Raw genomic sequence first — 19,912 nt, 5'->3', positions numbered from 1 at the left:
GTCCCGGGTTCGATTCCGGTCAAGGGCATGGACCTTGGTTGCGGGCACATCCCCAGTAGGAGGTGTACAGGAGGCAGCTGATCGATGTTTCTCTCTCATCGATGTTTCTAACTCTCTATCCCTCTCCCTTCCTCTCTGTAAAATATCAATAAAATATATTTTTAAAAAAATATTATTGGCAGAATTAGAATCACAGACACCTCCACGATTAGAGGAGCAGAGGGGGGACCCTGTGTGTCCAGCTGCCCAGCGGGTGCTCTGCTCGGCCTCCGGGGCCTCCCTTCCAGGTGGCGGCCCAGCCTCCAGCCCCTGCAGCCCGCACGGTGGAGGGGGCGGCTCCCCACGTCCGGGCCTGAGAGCGCAGGGCCGGGACTCCCATCAACAAGCCAACCCTCTCCCACGGCGAGAACAATCGCGCAACCCAATTTCTCGCCGGAGCTGGTGGAGAGAGAGGACTTGGAAAACAGGACGCCGTGTGTTCGAGGGGAAAGGAGATGAATCCTCCTTTATTCAGAGGGAACTGCATGTTCCCAACATTCAAATCAGCCTGCAGGGCCGACGGACCGACAACCCGCGGCCCTTCAATGCACTGTCCCAGGTCACAGAGCCGGGCGCACAACGGGAACGCGGGCCCCTGGTTCCAAAGTCCATTAGGAATTCCACGATGGTCCCAGCAGCGGGTCAGGCGTGGGGCCCGGGGGGGGGGGGGGGGGGAGGGGCCACACCAGCGTTGCACCCCAGGATGCCGGCCCTGCCTACGGTCCTAGCTCATTTGATCTAAAACCCAGAGCAGCCGAAACCGGTGTGGCTCAGTGGAGAGAGTGTCGGCCTGCGGACTGAAGGGTCCCGGGTTCGATTCCGGTCAAGGGCATGTACCTTGGTTGCGGGCACATCCCCAGGAGGGGGTGTGCAGGAGGCAGCTGATCGATGTTTCTCTCTCACATCGATATTTCTCTCTCCCTTCCTTCCTCTCCCTCCCTTTCTCTCTAAAATCAATTTAAAAAAAAACATACTAAAAACAAAACAAAAATAAGACACAGCTCTAGCCATTGGGGCTCCGTGGATAGAGCGTCGGCCTGCAGACCGAAGGGTCCCGGGTTCGATTCCGATCAAAGGCAGGTACCTTGGTTGCAGGCTCCTCCCCGGCCTGGGCTCTGCAGGAAGCAGCTAATCCAGCCGTGGGCAAACTACGGCCCGCAGGCCGGATCCGGCCCATTCGGCTGTTCTATCCGGTTCTCTTGCTCTCCCCTCCACTCCTTTACTTTGAATTTATATTAGTTCACACAAACACTCCATCCATGCTTTTGTTCCGGCCCTCCGGTCCGGTTTAAGAACCCATGGTGGCCCTCGCGTCAAAAAGTTTGCCCACCCCTGAACTAATCCATGTTTCTCTCGGTCTCTCCCTCCGTCTTCCACACTCTCTAAAATCAATGGAAACGTACCCTCGGGTGAGGATTGAAAACAGACAAACACTAAAAGCCAGTTTAGGTTAAGTACTGAGAAGACGGCTCTTGGTCAAGAGCTGATGGAGGCGCTGCCGGCAGCTGGCCGAGCCCACGGCCCTGGGCAGCCTCCAGGGCGGACAGAGCGCCCGCAGACAGGGAGGCAGGTGCCCATCTCCCATGGGCACGGAGGGGCCTGGCAGCTGGGTCCCTGCAGCTGCGGAGAAAAGCACAGGACGGAGCGGCGCCCCCGGCAGGCAGACAGGGAACACGCAGCTTCGGTGTCAAACAGCCCAAGCCCCAGGCCAGGGACCGAGTCTCGTTCAAATAAACTGGAGTCGCAAGGACCAATTGTCATTATTTCTAAGGCGCCACATTGAACGGGACGACTGTCCTCGCTGCCTTTGCACAGAAATAAATAACAATCGGAGGGCTGGGGGAGTGGGGGACCCCTTTCTCTCCTCTTCATGAATCATCGAGGAGGAGGGGCTGAGCCTGGAGGCCGCCTGGAGGCCCAGCCACGCCCCTGGATGCCCAGGCCCCACCTTCTGGGCCGCCTCCCCATGTGGGCACTCTGAGTGGGAAGAGCTCGCCTACACCAGGCCTCAGGCTACGGCTCCCCCTGTCCCCCACCCCACCCCACCCCACCCCACCCCACCCATGTGCCCCAGCCAGTGGTGTTTGCAGGGCTGGGCCAGGGCAGCGGGTGGTGTGGGAACATCCCGGCAGGTGAGGCCCAGAGGCAGAGACCGACCCAACGAGGCCGAGGCGTTAGTCTGACCCGATAAGCAACCAGCTGGCGGGGGCCCGGCGTCCTGTCAGTGCACCCCCTGCTGAGCACTGCCCCCCCCCAGAGCCCGCGGCCTGCGCTCCAGGGGGCCGAGCTGAGCCTCACCTGTCGTCTCCTCGGCCACGCGTTAAACAGAGGCCTGCGTGGTGCCACCCACACGGCGCTGACCTACTTGGGGTGTCGGGAAGTTTCCACTCGGTTCCGCCACACGCTTCTGCCCAGAGGCTCCCGGAGGCCGGCGTGTGGCTGGGACGGTCCTGAGGGAGCCGCTGGCTGCTCAGGTGGCAAACACGCTGCTCACTTTCCTCCCGATAAGCATCTGGCCCGGCCCGACCTCCCGGCCCCCCCCCACCCCCCCGCGGCTCGCCTCCTGCCCGCCCTCCCGTCTGCGAGGCCCGGGCCGGCAGGAGCGAGGGCTCCCTTAGGAAGGGGTCTGGACGTGGTGCCCCACCGTCCTCGGTCACCCCCACAGGCCCCTGGTGGAGGGGGACAGCCGGGGGCTGGGGGCCCAGGGGGCGAGAAGGCAGAGGGGCATGACCGGCCTGTGAAGCCGCCCTCCCTCCGGGAAGCACCCGAGCCCCTGCGGCACCCCAGGCTGAGACGCGGGACGGGAGGGAGCCCGTGGAGCGGACAGGCCACAGGGCTCTGGCTCCGGGAGGAAGTGAAAAGCGAGCCCCGAGCCCCAGGTGAGCCATTCCCGCCAGGCTTCATCTCCATCTCCATCTCCGGCTCCATCTCCATCCCCGGCTCCATCCCCAGCTCCATCTCCGGCTCCATCCCCGTCTCCATCCCAGTTTCCATCTCTGTCTCCCTCCCCGGCTCCATCTCCGTCTCCATCTCCATCTTCGTCCCCATCCCCGGCTCCATCTCCATCTCCATCTCCATCTCCATCTCCATCTCCATCCCCGGCTCCATCTCCATCCCCATCAGCGAGGGGAGGGGAGGGGACCATCTCCCACATCCTTTCCCACTCCCCCGAGGCCGCATGACCTCAGACCCCTGACAGGCGCTTCCTGGCCTTTTCCTGACCGCGAATCCCATCAGGACAGACTCTTCCCGCATCCAGCCCCGCGTCCAGCCCCGCTTCCTGCGTCACAGGCTCGATTTCTCCCGGGGACGGAGTCGGAGTCGCCGCGGCCGCTTCAACGCCAGAGCGCCTCTGGGGCCGGGCTTTCGAGTCCCGTCGGGGCAGGAGGAGAGCCGGGCCTGCCTGCGTCACGGCAGAGGGCACGCGGCCGCCGAGTGGCCTGGGCGGCGCACCTGCTATCACACACATGAACCTCAGAGCGCCGCGCAGCCTGAACCCAGCCGATACCAAGGCCCTCGCGTCCGGACTCCGGGAAGGTCTGGGCACGGGCGGTCCAGCCGAGGCAGACAGACAGACAGACAGACAGGCAGCGGTCAGTGGTCGCCTCAGGCTGGCAGAGGGAGGGCGGGTGACTGCTCACAGGAGTGGGTCTCTTTCGGGAGGGGAATGTTCTAGACCAGTGGTCAGCAAACCGCGGCTCGCGAGCCACATGCGGCTCTTTGGCCCCTTGAGTGTTCTAACGCCACTTCTTCAACATAGACCCGCCCCGGCCGAAAACCGACGTCCGCGCACGGGCCACGGAGTGTCCATCGCACTGTACGTGCGCGCCCGCCCGTGGCATTTTGTGGAAGATCCACACTCAAGGGGCCAAAGAGCCGCATGTGGCTCGCGAGCCGCGGTTTGCCGACCCCTGTTCTGGAATGAGGGTGTGATGGCAGCGGCACAGCCCGCCTAGGACTAGAAACAAGCTCCGAACGGCACGCTCCCGGCTGGCCAAGCACTTCCACACCCAGGCGCCCCCCCAGAGTCCTTCGGGGGGGTCCGGGGCAGCGCCATCACCCCATGTCGCGGATGGGAAAACTGAGGCTGGAAGCAGCGGTAACTCACCCCAAAGGCACAGGGGGGCCAGGACCCAGGCTTTCTAACGCCCTGAGCCGTGCAGGAGACTCCGCTCGGGGCTTCCTGACAGACCTGGGGGACCTAGACACCCCTCCCTGGGACGGACAGGCCCCGCGGGCAGGACAGCGCGAGGACCCCGCTGGCCGGAGGGGACTGGGAAGCCACTGGCCTGCTCGCCTGAAGGAACAGTCCCCCCGACACAGCGGCCCTTCCTGTTCCCACGGTCCGCTCACCGAGAGCGACCCGTCCCAGGTCCCAGACCAGAAAACCGCTGTCAGACCAGAAACCAGACGAAGGCTCCCCTGGGGCCACAGGGGGCGGAGCCGGGAATCGGGGACAGATGGCCGGACACCGGGACAGAGGAGGCTAAGCCACAGCCTCCAGGTGACACTGGTCCGGGCTAAGCCACAGCCTCCAGGTGACACTGGTCCGGGCTAAGCCACAGCCTCCAGGTGACACTGGTCCGGGCTAAGCCACAGCCTCCAGGTGACACTGGCGTGAAGGAAGCCCCCCCGGGGAGTTTGAGGGGAGCCGCCTCCTGCTGGGGCCTTGGGCTGTGTCGCTTCTCAGAGCTTCACCTGCTTCCTCAGCTGGGACATGGGGAGACGGCGCCCCACCCCCGTCCAGGAGGGTGAGGGGAGAGAACAGGGCGGCCCGGCCGGCGAGGCTCAGGGGTTGAGCGTGGACCTAGGAACCAGGAGGTCAGGGTTCGATTCCCGGTCAGGAGCCCGGGGTGCGGGCTCCATCCCCAGTGGGGGGCGTGCAGGAGGTGGCCGATTGATGTTTCTATCTCTCTGTCCCTTTCCCTTTCTCTCTCTAAAAAAAAATAAAAAAATAATAATAATAAAATAAAATAATAAAAATAAATAAAATAAAATAAAATAAAATAAAATAAAATAAAATAAAATAAAATAAAATAAAATAAAATAGAACTGAGATTCCTGACTTACACAGCCAGTTTTCATTTCAGGTCACCTTGTAGAAATACTGGCAATCTAATAAAGCAATTTTTGAAGATATTTATGCCAAATTTTGATCATTTTTAGTGATTACATATTAAAAAGTACTGATTAATATTAATTACTACCGCTATGGATGACTTCATGAGACTCACATAATTTCCACTGTAAGAAAGAGATGCCATTCACAATTGCTAAAAGAATAAAAATAAGACAAAGAATTTTAAAAAAAATCAATAAAAAATATATTAAAAAAAAAAAAAAAAGAACAAGGCAGGCCCGTGACACAGCCAGCACCGGGCGCGCCTCCCAGAAGCACCCAAGGGAGGCAGCTCCTCAGCCTCCGTCCTGTGCAAGGCTGTCCTGGCGGCCCAGAGCCCTGAGCCCGGAGCCCGGCCCCCTGCGGCCCCCGGCGGCCCCGGCCAGCGGAGCCTGTGCCAGGGAAAGGCCTGTGGCTGCCCAATGCGGAGCCTCCCTCCTCGGCACCCAGCTGGCAGCCGCCTGCCAGGGCAGCCTGGACCGGCAGAGCCCCCTGTGCCCCAGGCCCCCCGCACGGCGCCCGCCCCTCGGAATGCTGGCACTGAAGAGGGGGCTCCCCTAGTCACGGTGCGAGCGGACAGCTGCTGGACGACCTGCTGGCATGGTCCTGGGGCCACCTGGCAGGGAACTGGCGGGCAGGTCGCGCCAAACCCTTCGAAAAGACCAGCTCAGCACGCGCTCCAGACCGGATTGCACAACTGGTTACGACCAGCCCCCGAGGCCGGCTCTGCACGAGGCGCTGACTCACCCTTCGCCCTTGGAAACGCTCCCGTCCCGGCCACAGCCGAGCCCCCGGGGACCAGCAGGCGGTGGGGGACGTGACCGCCTCGGGGTGAGGGGCCGGCCGCTGCCAGACTCGGCGGCAGAGAAGTCTCTGCACAGAATATGCTTATTTGACAGCTTGTCCAGGAATCGAGCTCCTCGAGCTCTGTGGACGCCCAGCTGCCTCTCTTCCCTGGCGCGTGACAAACCGCTCCTCGGGGCGACGTCCCAACGCGGGGACGCCCCGCGGGCCTGGTTCCCACAGTCCCGGGACTCCTCGCGGACACCAGGGAGGGCGAACGGGGTGGCATTCGGGGCGCCCAGGCAGCCCAGACTCAGGGCCTCATTCAAGACGAGTCACGGCTCGGCCGGCGTGGCTCCGGGGCTGAGCGTCAACCTGGGAACCAGGAGGTCAGGGTTCGAGTCCCGGTCGGGGCACAGGCCTGGGCTGCGGGCTCCATCCCCTGTAGGGGGTGTGCAGGAGGCAGCCGGTCCGTGATTCTCTCTCATCACAGATGTTTCTATCTCCCTCTCCCTTCCTCTCTCTGACATCAATAAAAACATGTTTAAAAATATGTGTTTTCAAAAAGCAATTGAAATGGCTGCCCATCTCAGTTTCTCTTCCTTTTTTCCTTTTTCCCTTTCCAGCAGCAGGAAAGGAGACCGGTGACCAGTCAGGAGGGACCTCACTCCTGGGCCCCGGGCGGCAGCGAGGGGGCGGCAGCGAGGCCGGGGGCTCGCGGAGCTGGCACGTCACCCCTGTGCCCCTCACAGGGACCCCAGCAGCCACCACGATGCTGATCGAAGCCCCAGGCCACACGCACTGAATGACAAGCCTGGCTTTACCCATCCATCGTTTTAGAAAGGAAATGAGCTTTTCAAGAAGCCAGCCCGGCCTTCAGGAGGGATGGGTGACCACACGTCCTCAGAGACTGGGCTCCTCCGGCCCCACGGCCCGTCCTGCCCCGCGGGAAGGGGCCTCCGAGCGCATCCGGCCCACCCACCCTGCCGAGGCCTGAGAGGTCGGAGGCCGGTCACCTGGGCAGGGGACAGCCAGGCCCCGCCCAGTGGCCTTCCCAGGAACCCTCGGCCCTGCCCAGCCCGATGCCTTCTCCAAATCAAGCCGCCAGAGCTCTTCATTCGCTGAGGATACAAGCTCCCGGGAAGTCTGATTGCTCAGTCCCAGGCACGCACTGCGACCAGATCCCACGGCTCCGACCGGCTGGCTCTGCAGAGTCCGACCACAGTGAGCTCACGGCCCCCCACAATCGCTCCCTGAAGGCAGTTATTTTTTTTAATATGTTTTTAATGATTTCAGAGAGGAAAGGAGAGAGAGAAACGTCCATGATGAGAGAATCATGGATCGGCTGCCTCCTGCACGCCCCACACTGGGGATGGAGCCCACAACCCGGGCCTGTGCCCTGACCGGGAATCGAACGGTGACCTCCTGGCTCATAGGTTGCCGCTCAGCCACGGAGCCAGGCCAGCCAGGCAGCGTGCTCTCTTTTGAAGGGCGACGCAGTCCACCACCCAGAGACCCGCACGCCTCCCGCACGCCGCCCACCAGCCCCGGGACCTCCCTCCGGCACGCCCTGCCTCCCTGTCCTCACTCTCCGCTCCCGACAGCCCCCTCAGGATCCCGGAAACCCTGGGCCCCTCCCACCCCAAGCCTCTGTCCAGGGGCTCCTCCTCCAGAGCCCTCCCCCCCCCCCAAACACACACTCCGGCCTGAGCCTGAGCCAGAGCAGCAGCCAGCTCACCTCCTCTAAGGGACCGCAATGACCTGCTGGGGCCGGAACCTTGGCTCCGGGATCCTGCCCTCGGGGGCACCTCCGGGAAGCCGAGGGCCGCGTGTTAGCGTGTTAGCCCGCACACGGGTGGGAAGCCGAACCTCCCATTAGGGACCGACTGGATGGCTGCGTCTCTCAGGCACCTGTTTCCTCCTTCCTTCCTTCCTCCCTTTCCTTCCTTTCCTTCCTTCCTTCCTTCCTTCTTTCCTTCCTTCCTTTCTTCCTTCCTTCTTTCCTTCCTTCCTCCCTTCCTCCCTTCCTCCCTTCCTTCTTTCCTTCCTCCCTTCCTTCTTTCCTTCCTTCCTTCCTCCCTTCCTTCCTTCTTTCCTTCCTTCCTTCCTTCCTTCCTTCTTTCCTTCTTACCTTCCTTCCTTCCTTCTTTCCTTCCTTTCTTCTTTCCTTCCTTCCTTCCTTCCTCCTTCCTTCCTTCCTTCCTCCCTCCCTTTCCTTCTTTCCTTCCTTCCTTCCTTCCTTCTTTCCTTCCTTCCTTCCTTCCTTCTTTCCTTCCTTTCCTTCCTTCCTTCCTTCCTTCCTTCCTCCTTCCTTCCTTCTTTCCTTCCTTCCTTCCTCCCTCCCTCCCTCCCTCCCTCCCTCCCTCCTTCCTTCCTTCCTTCCTTCCTTCGTTCATCGTCCATGCATGGTGCCTCCTCTGAGCCAGGCGGACGGTCACACAGGGTGCAGGGCACACTGCATGCGGAGCTCCCCACACACGGGCCGCACCCTCTCCTCCTCCTCCTCTGGGCCGCGGGGCACCTTCCCTGGCGGGCCACTCACCTGCCCCTGGGAGCCTGCCGCGGCCTCAGGCCAGGGGGAGAGGGCCTGCCTCCCCAGCCCACACGCCGACTGTGGCACTGCCAGGCCTGAGCGGCCGACGGACTCCACCTCCCTGGCCATCAACCAGGTGCCTGCCGGGGCCCGTTACTCAGACCCGGCGCGGCGAGACCACCAGCCGTCACGGCCCCGCCGTGTTGACAAGAACAGGCCGCGTGCTTCCTAAGTCATCCCCTCACACCCGCTGCCACAGCAGCTCCACTCCACGCCCGGGGTGTGCGGCGCGTCCCCTGCCAGGAGGATCCCCTGCCAGGCTTCCTGTGAGCGGCTCCGGTCCCGGAACATCCGCGTACACAGCGCAGCCCGACCTCTCCGCCCGGGGCTCTGCGCCAGCCGCCTGGGTCCCTCCGGCCACCTCCTCAAACGTCCTGTCGCTGCACCACCCTGAGCAGGGTTCTGCTCCGGCTGTTGCCGGCTCCGGCTGGATGCACTTCCCAGCCTTCTGGAAACTTCCTCCATCCTGCCCGACGCTCCTCACCGCTCCGGGCTGAGCACCGGGCTGGCACGCTCTGCGGAAGGCTGTCTGGGTTCAAATCCAGGCCGGTGGCCTCGGGCAAGGAGTTCAACCTCAGTCCCCGTGCACCATGGGCACGCAGACTCGTGCGCCCGAGGCTGGGGGCCGCCTGAGGGCCCACGCGGGACACCCGGGCACAAGGACGGGGCACGGGGTGGGCACCGGCAGGCGTGCGTTCCCTGCCCATCCAGTCCCTGCAGGTCACGGCTCTGAGGGTGGGCACCAGGCCCCCCTGGGGGAAGAGACCCTCCCAGTCCTCCTGCACCCCCTGGCACCTTCCTCTCTGCCAGTTATATTCCCGAGGAAAACCCAGACAAGCCCTGGGGCCCCCCTGGCCCCCTCCCTGCACTGCCCGCGGCCGCAGCTGAACCCGCACTGCTTTCCACACGGTCTCTCCTCTGTCTGGAGGGAAGCCTCGCTCTGGAAGGTCCAGAGAGAGAGAGAGAGAGAAAGAGAAAGAGAGAGAGAGAGAGACTCTCTGCCCTCGCCCCCCCCCCCACCCCCAGGAGCCCCGCTTGTTGACACAGGAAGATGTGTGAGGGGACACTCTCCTCTCTGCCCCGCACATCGCCTCCCCTTCCGATTTCCTGCCTGGGAGGCCGGAGGCCGGGCGGGGCGGGGGGGCGGCTCCAGCAGCGCCAGGCAGGAACCCCCACGGGGCCAGAGCGCATCTGGGGAGACCTGGGCGCCAGTCGGGGACACGCTTCCTTCCAGATGAAAAGGCACAGCAGCTGTCCCGGCAGGACCGCGATACAGTGAATGGGGGGCTCATTTCGGAGGGGGGTTGGGGGGGGGCAGAGAAGTCGAAGGGAGGAGCGCCAGACACGAGCCCTCGTGGTCCCTGCACCCGGCTTCCTCCCACGCGGCGCGCACCTTCCCGTCCCAGGCCCCCGCCTGTCGGTGCCCCCTTCCTGCCTGTCCCGTCCGGTCCCTGGGGCCGTGTGGCTCCCCCGGGGGCACCCAGCAGCCGCCCTCCAGGAGGGGACCCTGTCACCAGGACTCAGGACCGAGCGCGCGGGGCGCCCACTGCGCACGGAACCCACACAGCCGGTTCAGACGGAGGGGGCGCCAGGCCCTTCTCCCCCCGAGGGGTGCCGTGGGCACCCGCCGCGCTCCCCTGCCTCTCGGGTGCCCGTCGGTCCGCGGGGCGGCAGGTACCTGGGCCGCAGGCGCCGCGCTGCAGGACGATGACGGGCGGCCGCTGCAGGCTCTCCGCGCGGCGGCTGGCGGCGCGCAGCTGGCACAGGTTGGCGTAGGTGTTGGCGTCGCTGCCGCACACGGGCTCGCCGCTGGCGCACACGCAGAGGCCGGGCTGCGCGCGCCGCCGCACCGTGGCCGAGGCGGGCACCCCGAAGGGCACCACGCACTGCAGCCCCTCGCCGCAAGGGCCCTCCTGCGGGCCGCACTCGGCGCCCTCGGGCGCGCCGCACACCTCGCAGCAGCCACAGGCGTCGCGGACGCGGCCGGCCTCGCAGGGTCCCGGCGGCCGGGCGCAGCGCTCGGGCTCGCAGCGCTCGGGGCAGCCGGCGGGGGCGGGCGGCGAGCGGCCGGCCCGGGGCAGCTGCGCCCAGACGGGCGCCGCGAGCAGCAGCAGCAGCAGCGGCGGCGGGAGCAGCGGGGCGCGCGCGGGCTGCATGGCGGCTCCGGCTCCGGCTCCGACGGCGGCGGGAGAGGCTGAGAGCGGCGCCTGCAGGACCGTGAGGGACTGCGAGGAGCGAGTGCGCGGCCCGGCCCACTGGTGCGCGGTGAGGGGCCGCCTGGGGACGGGCACGGCGCCCGGGGGCGGGGGGGGCGGGAGAGGGGCCGGCCGGAGGCGGGGGCTGGACGGGACCGCCCGCGGTGGGGGGGGCAGGCGGGCGCCGGGGCGGGGCGGGCGGCGCGCAGGCCTCTCTCGCGGGGCTGTTTCCTGGTCTGCGGGTCCCACTTACTCTCCTTTCGCGGGGTCGCCCATCGCGACTCGCCCCCTTAAACTAGAAGGAGACTCTGCCAAGGGCACCCTGCGGCGGCCCCGCGCGGAGCCTCGGGAAGTTCCCGCAATGGCCAGCCGGGACCCGCCCTGCTGCGGGGCGGGGCGGGGCGGGGCGGGGCGGGAGGTGGCGGCGCGGCAGGGGCGCAGAGCCGGGGCCCCGCGGCCCGGCGCGGCCCGGAGGAGGGCGGGCACCCTCTGGAGCTGAGTGACCGGCGCGCCCAGCACTCGCGGCCTGGGCCCCGCGCAGAGGGCGGCGCCCCGGGCCTGGCAGGGAGCTCCGGGCCCCTCCGGCCCCTCCGTTCCCGGGGCATCAGCCTGGAGAGGTGATTAGAATACAATCACGTGCGTCCGACTCCTCCTGGAGCAGAACCGCTCAGGAAGGAGGTGGGAGGAGCTGGCGGGGGGCCGGGGGCGGGGGGGCGGGCAGAGGGCTGGGCTGTGTGAATTCTCACCCTCTCAGGATGATTTATAAACATGGTTGTTTTTAAATAAAATGGCTCGCCTTGGCTCTTCCACTTGAGTATTTGGTGCATCTTTGGGGACAGACGTGAGTCACTGGGAGGGGCAGAGGTGACCCTGGAGGAGGGTCTCCAAACGGGGCCGCCCTCAGGCCGAGGCCCCCAGGCCACATGGGCAGGTGGGCTGAGCTCCAGGCGAGTCCCCATGAAGAAAACGGAGGAAATAGGAAATCAGTCGGGCGCTGCGCCCGCCTGTTGTCGATCTCTCTGCCCTCACATCTCCACACCTAGAAATAGTGCTGCTTGTTTTAAGAGATTTGTATGGATGTCAGAGAGGAAGGGAGAGGAAGGGAGAGAGAGAAACATCCCTGATGAGAGAGGATCACGGATCGGCTGCCTCCTGCTCGCCCCCCACTGGGGATGGAGCCCACAACCCGGGCCTGTGCCCTGAAGGGGAATGGACTGTGACCTCTGGGTTCCTAGGTCGGCACTCACCACTGAGCAACACCAGCCGGGCCCCACCCTGTCTCTGTGCAGCAGGCTGAGGTGAGGCCTGAGCGCTGGCAGCCCTCACACGGTCAGGTGCTGCTGAGCCGCCGGCCCCGAGACCCCTCTGGGTAACAAGGACTACGTCAGCGTGTCCCCAGTGGTCCCGTTCCTTCTCTGCTCTCCCTGGGTGGTGCATGGGGGTGAGGCCAGGCTCAGGGGCTTCTGCGGAGACCCCCAGGGCAGGTCTGGGGATGGGGTGGGAGCTGGGGGCCAGTGGGTGGGACAGAGAGACCCCCACTGCTCGCCTGTACTGAGCACGGAGGGACTCGGTGTTCATCGGGAAAGGGACGTGGTCAGACGCCGGCCGGTCCCTCCTGGGCCACAGCCGGTCCCGGATGGAGAAGGTGCCGTGCTGGGGGCAGGGGCCGTGACGCCGTGACGCAGGTGCTGCCATCGGCTCAGGCCGGGGGAGGAGTCATTTCTTAAGTCCCGCTGAGGTGCCCCGGGCTGGGACACCCCGAGAACTCTGCTCCCAAAGCCGATGACCTCAGGGAGGGCATTGTCTCCCGGTCCCTGCCTCCTCCGCAGGAAGAGGTGGCCGAGGTCCCTGCTGTCCCTGGGCCCCCCGGGAGCTTTGTGAACCCTGACGCCCCGGCGTGGGGCGAAACGTGATTCAGTTCCGTGAATGACAGATGGAGTGAGCGCCGCTGTTCCGATTTGGGTCACGGCACTGCGGTTGCGTGGGGAGTGGGTGGGGTGCTGCTGCTGCTGCTGCTGCTGTTTAAGGAAGATGCTGAAGAATTTAGAGGTGAAAGTCCTTCGTGTCTCGTTTTCTTCTTGAAACGCTCCCGAGGTTGAGCTTGAAGCCGGTGTGGTCGAGGTTAGGGGTAAATGAGGGTTTCTTACCGGCTGCGCAACTTTTCTCTAAACCTAAAGTGGTTTCAAAATTAAACATAAACAACTTCTAAAAAGGGAAAATCAGGCCTGGCCAGTGTGACTCATTGGCTGAGCGTTGTCCTTGCACCAAAATGTCGCCAATGCGAGTCCCGGTTGGGGCGTGTGCGGGAGGCAACTGATCATTGTTTCTCTCTCCCTCGCTCCCTCTCTCTCTAAAAAAGAAAACCAATTAAGAATGTTTTAATGATTATAGTATTTTTTAAAGGGAAAAATACCCTGTCGATGAATCAAAACCTTAGAGCAGGCCCCTGGGCCACGTGACCCCTCAGGGAGCAGGCCCGGCTCGGCCACGTGACCCGTCAACACAGCAGGACCACAACCAGACACCGCTCACACCAGCTCTCCGGCCAGAGCCGCCGATCGGGGAGGCAGAGATGACCAGACGGGGAGAGGGGGACATGGTGGGGCCACTTCGAACAACCGTCTGGCCCGTCCACAAATAAACAGTCACCGTGTGACCCAGCAGTCCACGCTCGGCACAGGCCCGACCACGCAGAACCGAGCTCAGAGGCTCAAAGCGGTGTTTCCCCCAAAGGCGGCGAAGACCCCACGGCCGGTGGCTGTGCTGTCTGTGCAGCAGCTGGTGCTCAGCCGGGAAAAGAGGGACGCGCCGATAACGCCCCGGCCTGGCCACCTCGGGAACATCACCCTCAGAGAAAGAGGCCAGGAACAAAGGCCACAGGGTACGTGACTCCGTTCACATGAGATGTCTGGAACAGGGACATTCACAGAGAGAGAGAGAGAGAGAGAGAGAAGAGGGGAGAGAGAGAGGGAGTGAGAGAGAGGGGGGGGAGGGAGGAATAGAGAGGGAGGGAGAGGGAGAGAAGGAAGGAGGGAGAGAGAGAGGGAGTGAGAGAGAGAGGGGGGAGGGAGGGATAGAGAGGGAGGGATAGAGAGGGAGGGAGAGGGAGAGAGGTCTAGTGGCTGCTTAGGGCTGGGGGTGAGGGCAGACGGACAATCGCTACCGGGCAGGGTTCTTTTAAAGGTGATGAAATGTTTTAAAACTGATTGTGGTGGTGGTTGCATGCATTTGTGAGCGCACTGAAAACCTCCGCCTGTGTACACTTTCACAGTGAATTGCATGGTATTTGAATTACATCTCAATTAAAAAAAAAAACACCCAGGGGGCGCAGCTGACCACCTGGTGCCAGGGTTTCAGGGACCCGGGGACCCCGGAGCCGCAGGCTGAGCCCACAGGCAGGCCGCTGCCTTGCAGTGACGTCGTGTGGATACACGCCTGTTTGTCCCTGGCCAGGGTGACTCCTGAGAGACCCAGCCCTTCACCCAGCCAGTCTGTCCCGATGAACTGCCCATCGCCGTCCCAGGGGCTGGGCGGGGCCTGGGGCCTGGAGCCTGACCAGCCCGCTGTGCCACCCCCGCCAGCCCCACGGTGGGCACGGGCCGCCTGTTGGTCCAGTTAGAAGCTCGCAGGGGGAGCAGGTACCGCTCTGAGCTTAATCCATGTTTATCCTGATTTTTATTTCCTTTCTTCCCTGAAATTGGTTCCATTTTTTAAAATATATTTTTATTGGTTTCAGGGAGGAAGGAAGAGGGAAAGAGAGTCAGAAACATCAATGATGAGAGAGAATCATGGATCGGCTGCCTCCTGCACATGCCCTACTGGGGATGGAGCCTGCAGCCCGGGCCTGTGCCCCTGACGGGAATCGAACCTGGAGCCCTTCAGTCTGCAGGCCAGCGCTCTATCCACTGAGCCACACCAGCCGGGGCTTGGTTCCATTTGTTACGTGACCTCCAGCTCTCAGCACTCCCAGCGGCACCGGCCCAGCCCGGCTTCTCCCTGAGGGGTCAGGGCGCCAGGCGGCATCCTCCCTCCCGGAGGAGAGGGTCAGGGTGCGGTCTCTGCCGCCTGCCCGCCCGCGGTGATGGCTCAGCGCTAGGGCTGGGAGGGCCTCTGGTCCTGAGCCAGCTGCCAGCGGGGGTCATGCGGGGCGGGGTCATGGGCCTGGGGCCTGGATGTTATCTCTAGTTTGACTGAAACTGTCTCTGTGACCCGCAGGCTTCCTCCTGAGATGACTGGGTGCTGAGTAGAACTGTGGCCCTGAGGCTGGACCCCTACGCAGCGGGGAGGGCGGTGGGTGAGTCAGGGTGCCGGGTGGGGCCAGGCTGAGTCACAGGAGAGGAGAAAAGGTCACGGTAGGATCGCTGGTCCGCGGGCAGCCCTTGGCCACGGCTGGCGACTGGATGCGGCCTTCCTCCTGCCGGGGGAGCCCTGGCCGGCCCCAGCGAGGCGTCCCGGCCGCGGCTAATGCCTGCTCCACCCCACGCCCAAGGACAGGATTGACCCAGGCCACGCTGTGGTGTCAGCACAAATCCCAGGACAAGAAGCTGGGCTGGAGGGGGTTCGAGTCAGCCCCACCAGGGGCCGGCTGCCCGAGCGGAGGGGAGCCGGACCCGAGGCCGGGGAGCAGACCAGGGAGGGAGCTAGCTACTGTGGGGAAACCTGTCTCAGGACTTGAGGGCAAAAGGGCCAACGTGCTCACCTGGCTAACTCGGGGGCCTGCGTGAGGCCTTGCAAAGCAGAGACCTAAGGTGGCTGCCAGGAGGGTCTGCGGTGGGCAGTCCCGACCCAGGCCCGTGTCCTCCCTGACAAGGTCGGTCTCACCTTCTGGAGCCTGCCGTCTTTTGCAGCTAAGATAACACCTCCAACGGGATGGCAGCATCCCGGTGCCTTCCTTTTCTGGACCCTCAGGGCACCACGGATGGCACCGGGGGGCGGGGGAGGGGGGGCACAGGGTCCCTCCTTGTTTAGTGATCTTGTTCAGTAAGTGCAGCCGGTTCACCATCCGCCCCCCCCCCCCCCCCCGTAAAAGAAGCCTGTGTCTAGCATTTCACCTTTTCACCCAGTCTCAGAGGTTCCCCGCTTTGCTCCTCCCGCCTCCCTCGTCTCTCACCAGTGGGTGTCACGACCCCCTTCCGTCTCCCCTTTAGACTGTGAGGTTAGAGGGGGAAACCCGCCATCCTCCGGAGCACGGTCTCGTCACGTGGGGATCCTGCTTCCCACAGCTGTCCACCGTGTGGCTCAGAGAAACGCACAGAATTCTTCACGGGTTTGAATGTCTCCTCCCTTCACAGAGCCCACTGGGGCTGGCACCCTGACGTTTTTAATGTGAGACACTGCATTTCTCCGGAGCACTATCCCAGTCCCCTGAGATCCTGCTTCCCGGCCTGTCCACCGTGTGGCTCAGAGAAACGCACAGAGTCGTCCAGGTCTGAATGGCTTATGCTCTATCGCCATCACGTGAACACGGTGTGGCTGCGCCCGCAGGAGCTGGCACGGAACGAGGGGCGGGCCCGTGACCATGCGAGAGCAGTAATTCCAATTCCTCTCCAAAAAGCTTTAAAAAATCTTCCAGCCCTAGCTGGTTTGGCTCGGTGGATAGAGCGTCGGCCTGTGGACTGAAGGGTCCCGGGTTCGATTCCAGCTCAGGGCACAGGCCCGGGTTGCGGGCTTGATCCCCGGTAGGGGGCGTGCAGGAGGCAGCCGATCCACGATGCTCTCTCATCATCGATGTTTCTCTCTCTCCCTCTCCCGTCCTCTCTGAAATCAATAAAAAATGTATTTTAGAGACAGCTGTTTGCCCGCACCCGTCCACCCCACCTGCTCCTACGAAGACCACCAATGGCCTCCTCATCGCCAACCCCCACGGCTGCCTCCCAGTCGGCCTTTCTTGATGGAGGAGCTGCAGGTGAGGCGTCTGATCCCCCTCCTCCTTGTCCCTCCTCTTCACGTGGCTCCACACCCCCCCACTCTCCCCACCCTGTGCACCCGGGGTGAGTGCCACAGGGACCCAGGCAGCAAGCAGGGTCTATGGAAGGTCACAGAGGAATGGACGTCCCTGGACCAAAGGACCCGATTGGAAAGCATAGTAGCCCTGGCCGGTGTGGCTCAGTGGACAGAGCGCCGGCCTGCAGACCACAGGGTCCCGGTTCCTCAGCTGCAGGTTCCTCCCGGCCCGGGCCCTGGTCACGGTGTGTGCGCGAGGCAACCAATCCATGTGTTTCTCTCACATCCATGTTTGTCTTTCCCTCTCTCTAAAATCAATGGGAAAATACCCTCGGGTGAGGACTGAAAAGAATCGTAAAAAAGGCTCCTCCGGGAACCCTGTGCATCGTGAAGTCCTGGCGCGTCCCCGCCCCCCCACGCCCTGCAGGAAATGCCAGCGGCCGTGTGTGTAAATGTCAGTTTGGAGGAGAAGGAAGCAATGAACCCTTCAAGTCCTAAAGGAACATTTTACAAACCTATTGTCGTGTCATGGTGTTTGCTCACCAGTCTGCCCAGCCTCGCCCTCGCCCTCTCCGTGTCACTTCCAGGCCGCTGTAGTTTTCCAGGCCTGATTCTATCACCTGTTGCACTTTGTTTAGCTCCTGCACTGAGCGTCTGCCCCCTGGTGGTCCGTGCGCATCATTGCAACCAGTCGTTGGGGCAAAACAGTGGCTTAGGCTTTTATATAGAGAGATTTCAGAGAGGAAGGGAGGAGAGAGAGAGAAACATCGAAGGTGAGAATCATGGATCGGCTGCCTCCTGCACGCCCCCTACTGGGGATGGAGCCCACAACCCAGGCATGTGCCCTGACTGAGAATCAAACCATGACCTCCTGGTTCCTAGGTCAACGCTCCACCACGGAGCCGCATCTCTGCAAACTCCTGGTTGGGTCTTCCTTGTCCGAGGTTCCCTGGGTGCTGTGCACTGTAACCTGAAGATGCAGGTTCGCCCCGGGGCCCCACCGGGTGGGAAAACACGGGGCGACGAGAACGGTCTCCACAGCCAGTTCCAGGGCAAGACTCCGGCGCCACGAGGCCGTTTCATCCGGTCCCCAGGTTGGCAGCCTTAACGTCCACGACGTCAAACGCCAGGGCGTACCCTCTCGGGGAGGCTGTGACTGCTTCTCCAATATTACACATAAATGCGTGTACAGAAGCCTATCCCTGTGAAATACAGGTACTGTTCTGGGAACCGCTGAAAGCAGAGTGAATGCAAACTCAACCCGTTTAGTCATCTGGGGATAATGCAAAGTAAACCAAGGGTCGTGTGCAGGACTTCCACCGAGGCGCTAACACCAGGATGGATCGGCGCCCAAGCTTTGGTATAAAACAGATAGGATTTTAAACCTAATTAGATTTGGGGCAAGTGACCCTGTTTATTCCCAAGGCTGTGGAACTGGCAGTGGGGGGCCATAGGAGGGCAGCAGTGGGGGACCCTGTGCTGACGGATGCCCGGGATCCTGACCGGATCCGTGTCAATGTGCTCGTTCTATTTTACTCCTTTTTCAATGTTATCCTTGGGGAAACTGACTACAGGGCACACAAGAGCTCAGGTTTCCTGTAACTATTGAATTGGGTACAATTATTTCAAAGAAGAACTTAAAAAGTCATTTGCGTATCTTCTCTAATCTATGAGCAAAATAAAGTGAGACTCCTCATTGCTTTATTTTTTTTTATTTCTTTAAAAATATTTTTATTGATTTCAGAGGGAGAGGGAAAGACAGAAACGTCAATGATGAGAATCATTGGTAGGGTGCCTCCTACACGCCCCCCCCCCCCCCCCCCCGCCACTGGGGGATCGACTTGGAACCCGGCATGTGCCCTGGCCGGGAATCGAACCCTGACCTCCTGGCTCATAGGTTGATGCAGGGCCCAATTGCTTTAAATTTAGCAATGACACAGCCAGAAGGTGGCGCCATTGCCACATGACTAAGGGCATCATTCATTTTAAACATCCTATCTAATAAAAGGCTAATATGCAAATCAACCGGAACAACCGGTCGCTATGACGCGCACCGACCACCAGGGGGCTGACGTTCAACGCAGGAGCTGCCCCCTGGTGGTCCGTGTGCCCTGTGGGAGCGCCGCTCAGCCAGAAGCCAGGCTCAAGGCTGGTGAGCTCAATGGCAGTGGCGGGAGCCTCTCCTGCCTCCGCAGCGGCACTAAGGATGTCCGACTGCTGGCTTAGGCCCACCCACTCCCCGTGAGCCCAAGCCCACAGTCGGACATCCCCTGAGGGCTCCCGGACTGCGAGAGGGCGTAGGCCGGGCTGAGGGACACCCCCCACCCCGAGGGCACGAATTTCATGCACCAGGCCTCTAGTGTCATAATGGAATACTACGATTTTAGCAATAGAAATTCAGTGCTAACCCCAACTCAGCCACATTTTCAATCCACGTCCTGTGTGAAGCTTGGAAGAAATACAATTTTCAAAAATCACTGGCAAACAACACAAGTGCTCTTGGGTCTGCACAGCACAGGCTGTAACTAGAAAGCAGACCCTCCAAGTGTGCTTCCACCAGGGTCTGTGTGGACTGGCAAGCCCTGCCCGAGACCAGGAAGACTCCGGCCAACCGGGACTCAGCGCCAGCACTGCCCTCTGCACACAGCGCTTCCTGCCTGGCGGCGTCCCAGGCCCTGACAGAGGGCCCTTGGGGGAAAGTCCCGAACAGCAGCCACCAGTGAGAGAGGCTGAGGAAGGGACCTCTCCTTTTGTAAAAGCAACAGAGTTTGGAACGTTGTTATTTTTAAAAACCCTACGCACGTCCTGGGAGGGAGAGGAAGCCGCACAGCTCATGAAGACGCCCCACAGGTGCCGGGGAGATGCCCGTCACACAGCAGACGCCCTGTCCGCCGCTGACCGGGTGTCCGTCCCCGCCTGGCGCCTGGCGGGCCCTGACGAGCCGTCCACAGCCCCTGGGCATCCGTGCACGCCCCCCCTCCCCCGGTCACGTCGTCTCCCCACCCAGCCTGCACGGCAAGCCCCCGGCCATCCACCCAGCTCTGAAGCCGACGGGTAACTTCCTTTGGAGAACACGTTTTACTGAACAGAGTGAGTGAGCTTTCCCCACAGACTGTTTTTCACGTGCAATGTCTTTTCGAGGGTCACCAAGCAGCCTGCCCTCAGTCCACGCATTCGTCAGTGGCCACCCCCACCTGCCCAGCGGTTCACTGTTCACAGAGCACAAGCAGACCACATGAC

General features: G+C 62.4%; 1 protein-coding gene across 2 annotated transcripts in view; it reads right to left on the bottom strand.

Annotated features, from left to right (window-relative positions):
• Positions 1 to 10,850, bottom strand: part of HTRA1 (HtrA serine peptidase 1) — a 40,384-nt gene extending 29,534 nt beyond the window's left edge. The window contains exon 1 of one of the 2 annotated variants that reach the window (XM_080641982.1): positions 10,213 to 10,850. In XM_080641982.1, the coding sequence (XP_080498108.1) occupies positions 10,213 to 10,690 (478 nt within the window). In that variant the 5' untranslated portion in view covers positions 10,691 to 10,850. The remainder of the gene's footprint in view (positions 1 to 10,212) is intronic. The other variant, XM_080641983.1, reaches the window with a different exon arrangement.
• Between the last annotated feature and the right edge of the window lie 9,062 nt (positions 10,851 to 19,912).

Source organism: Plecotus auritus (assembly GCF_963455305.1).
Source record: "Plecotus auritus genome assembly, chromosome: 9".
Taxonomy (NCBI): domain Eukaryota; kingdom Metazoa; phylum Chordata; class Mammalia; order Chiroptera; family Vespertilionidae; genus Plecotus; species Plecotus auritus.
The sequence above is the reverse complement of the archived record's forward strand: the minus strand, read 5'-3'. Positions and strand labels throughout refer to the sequence as shown.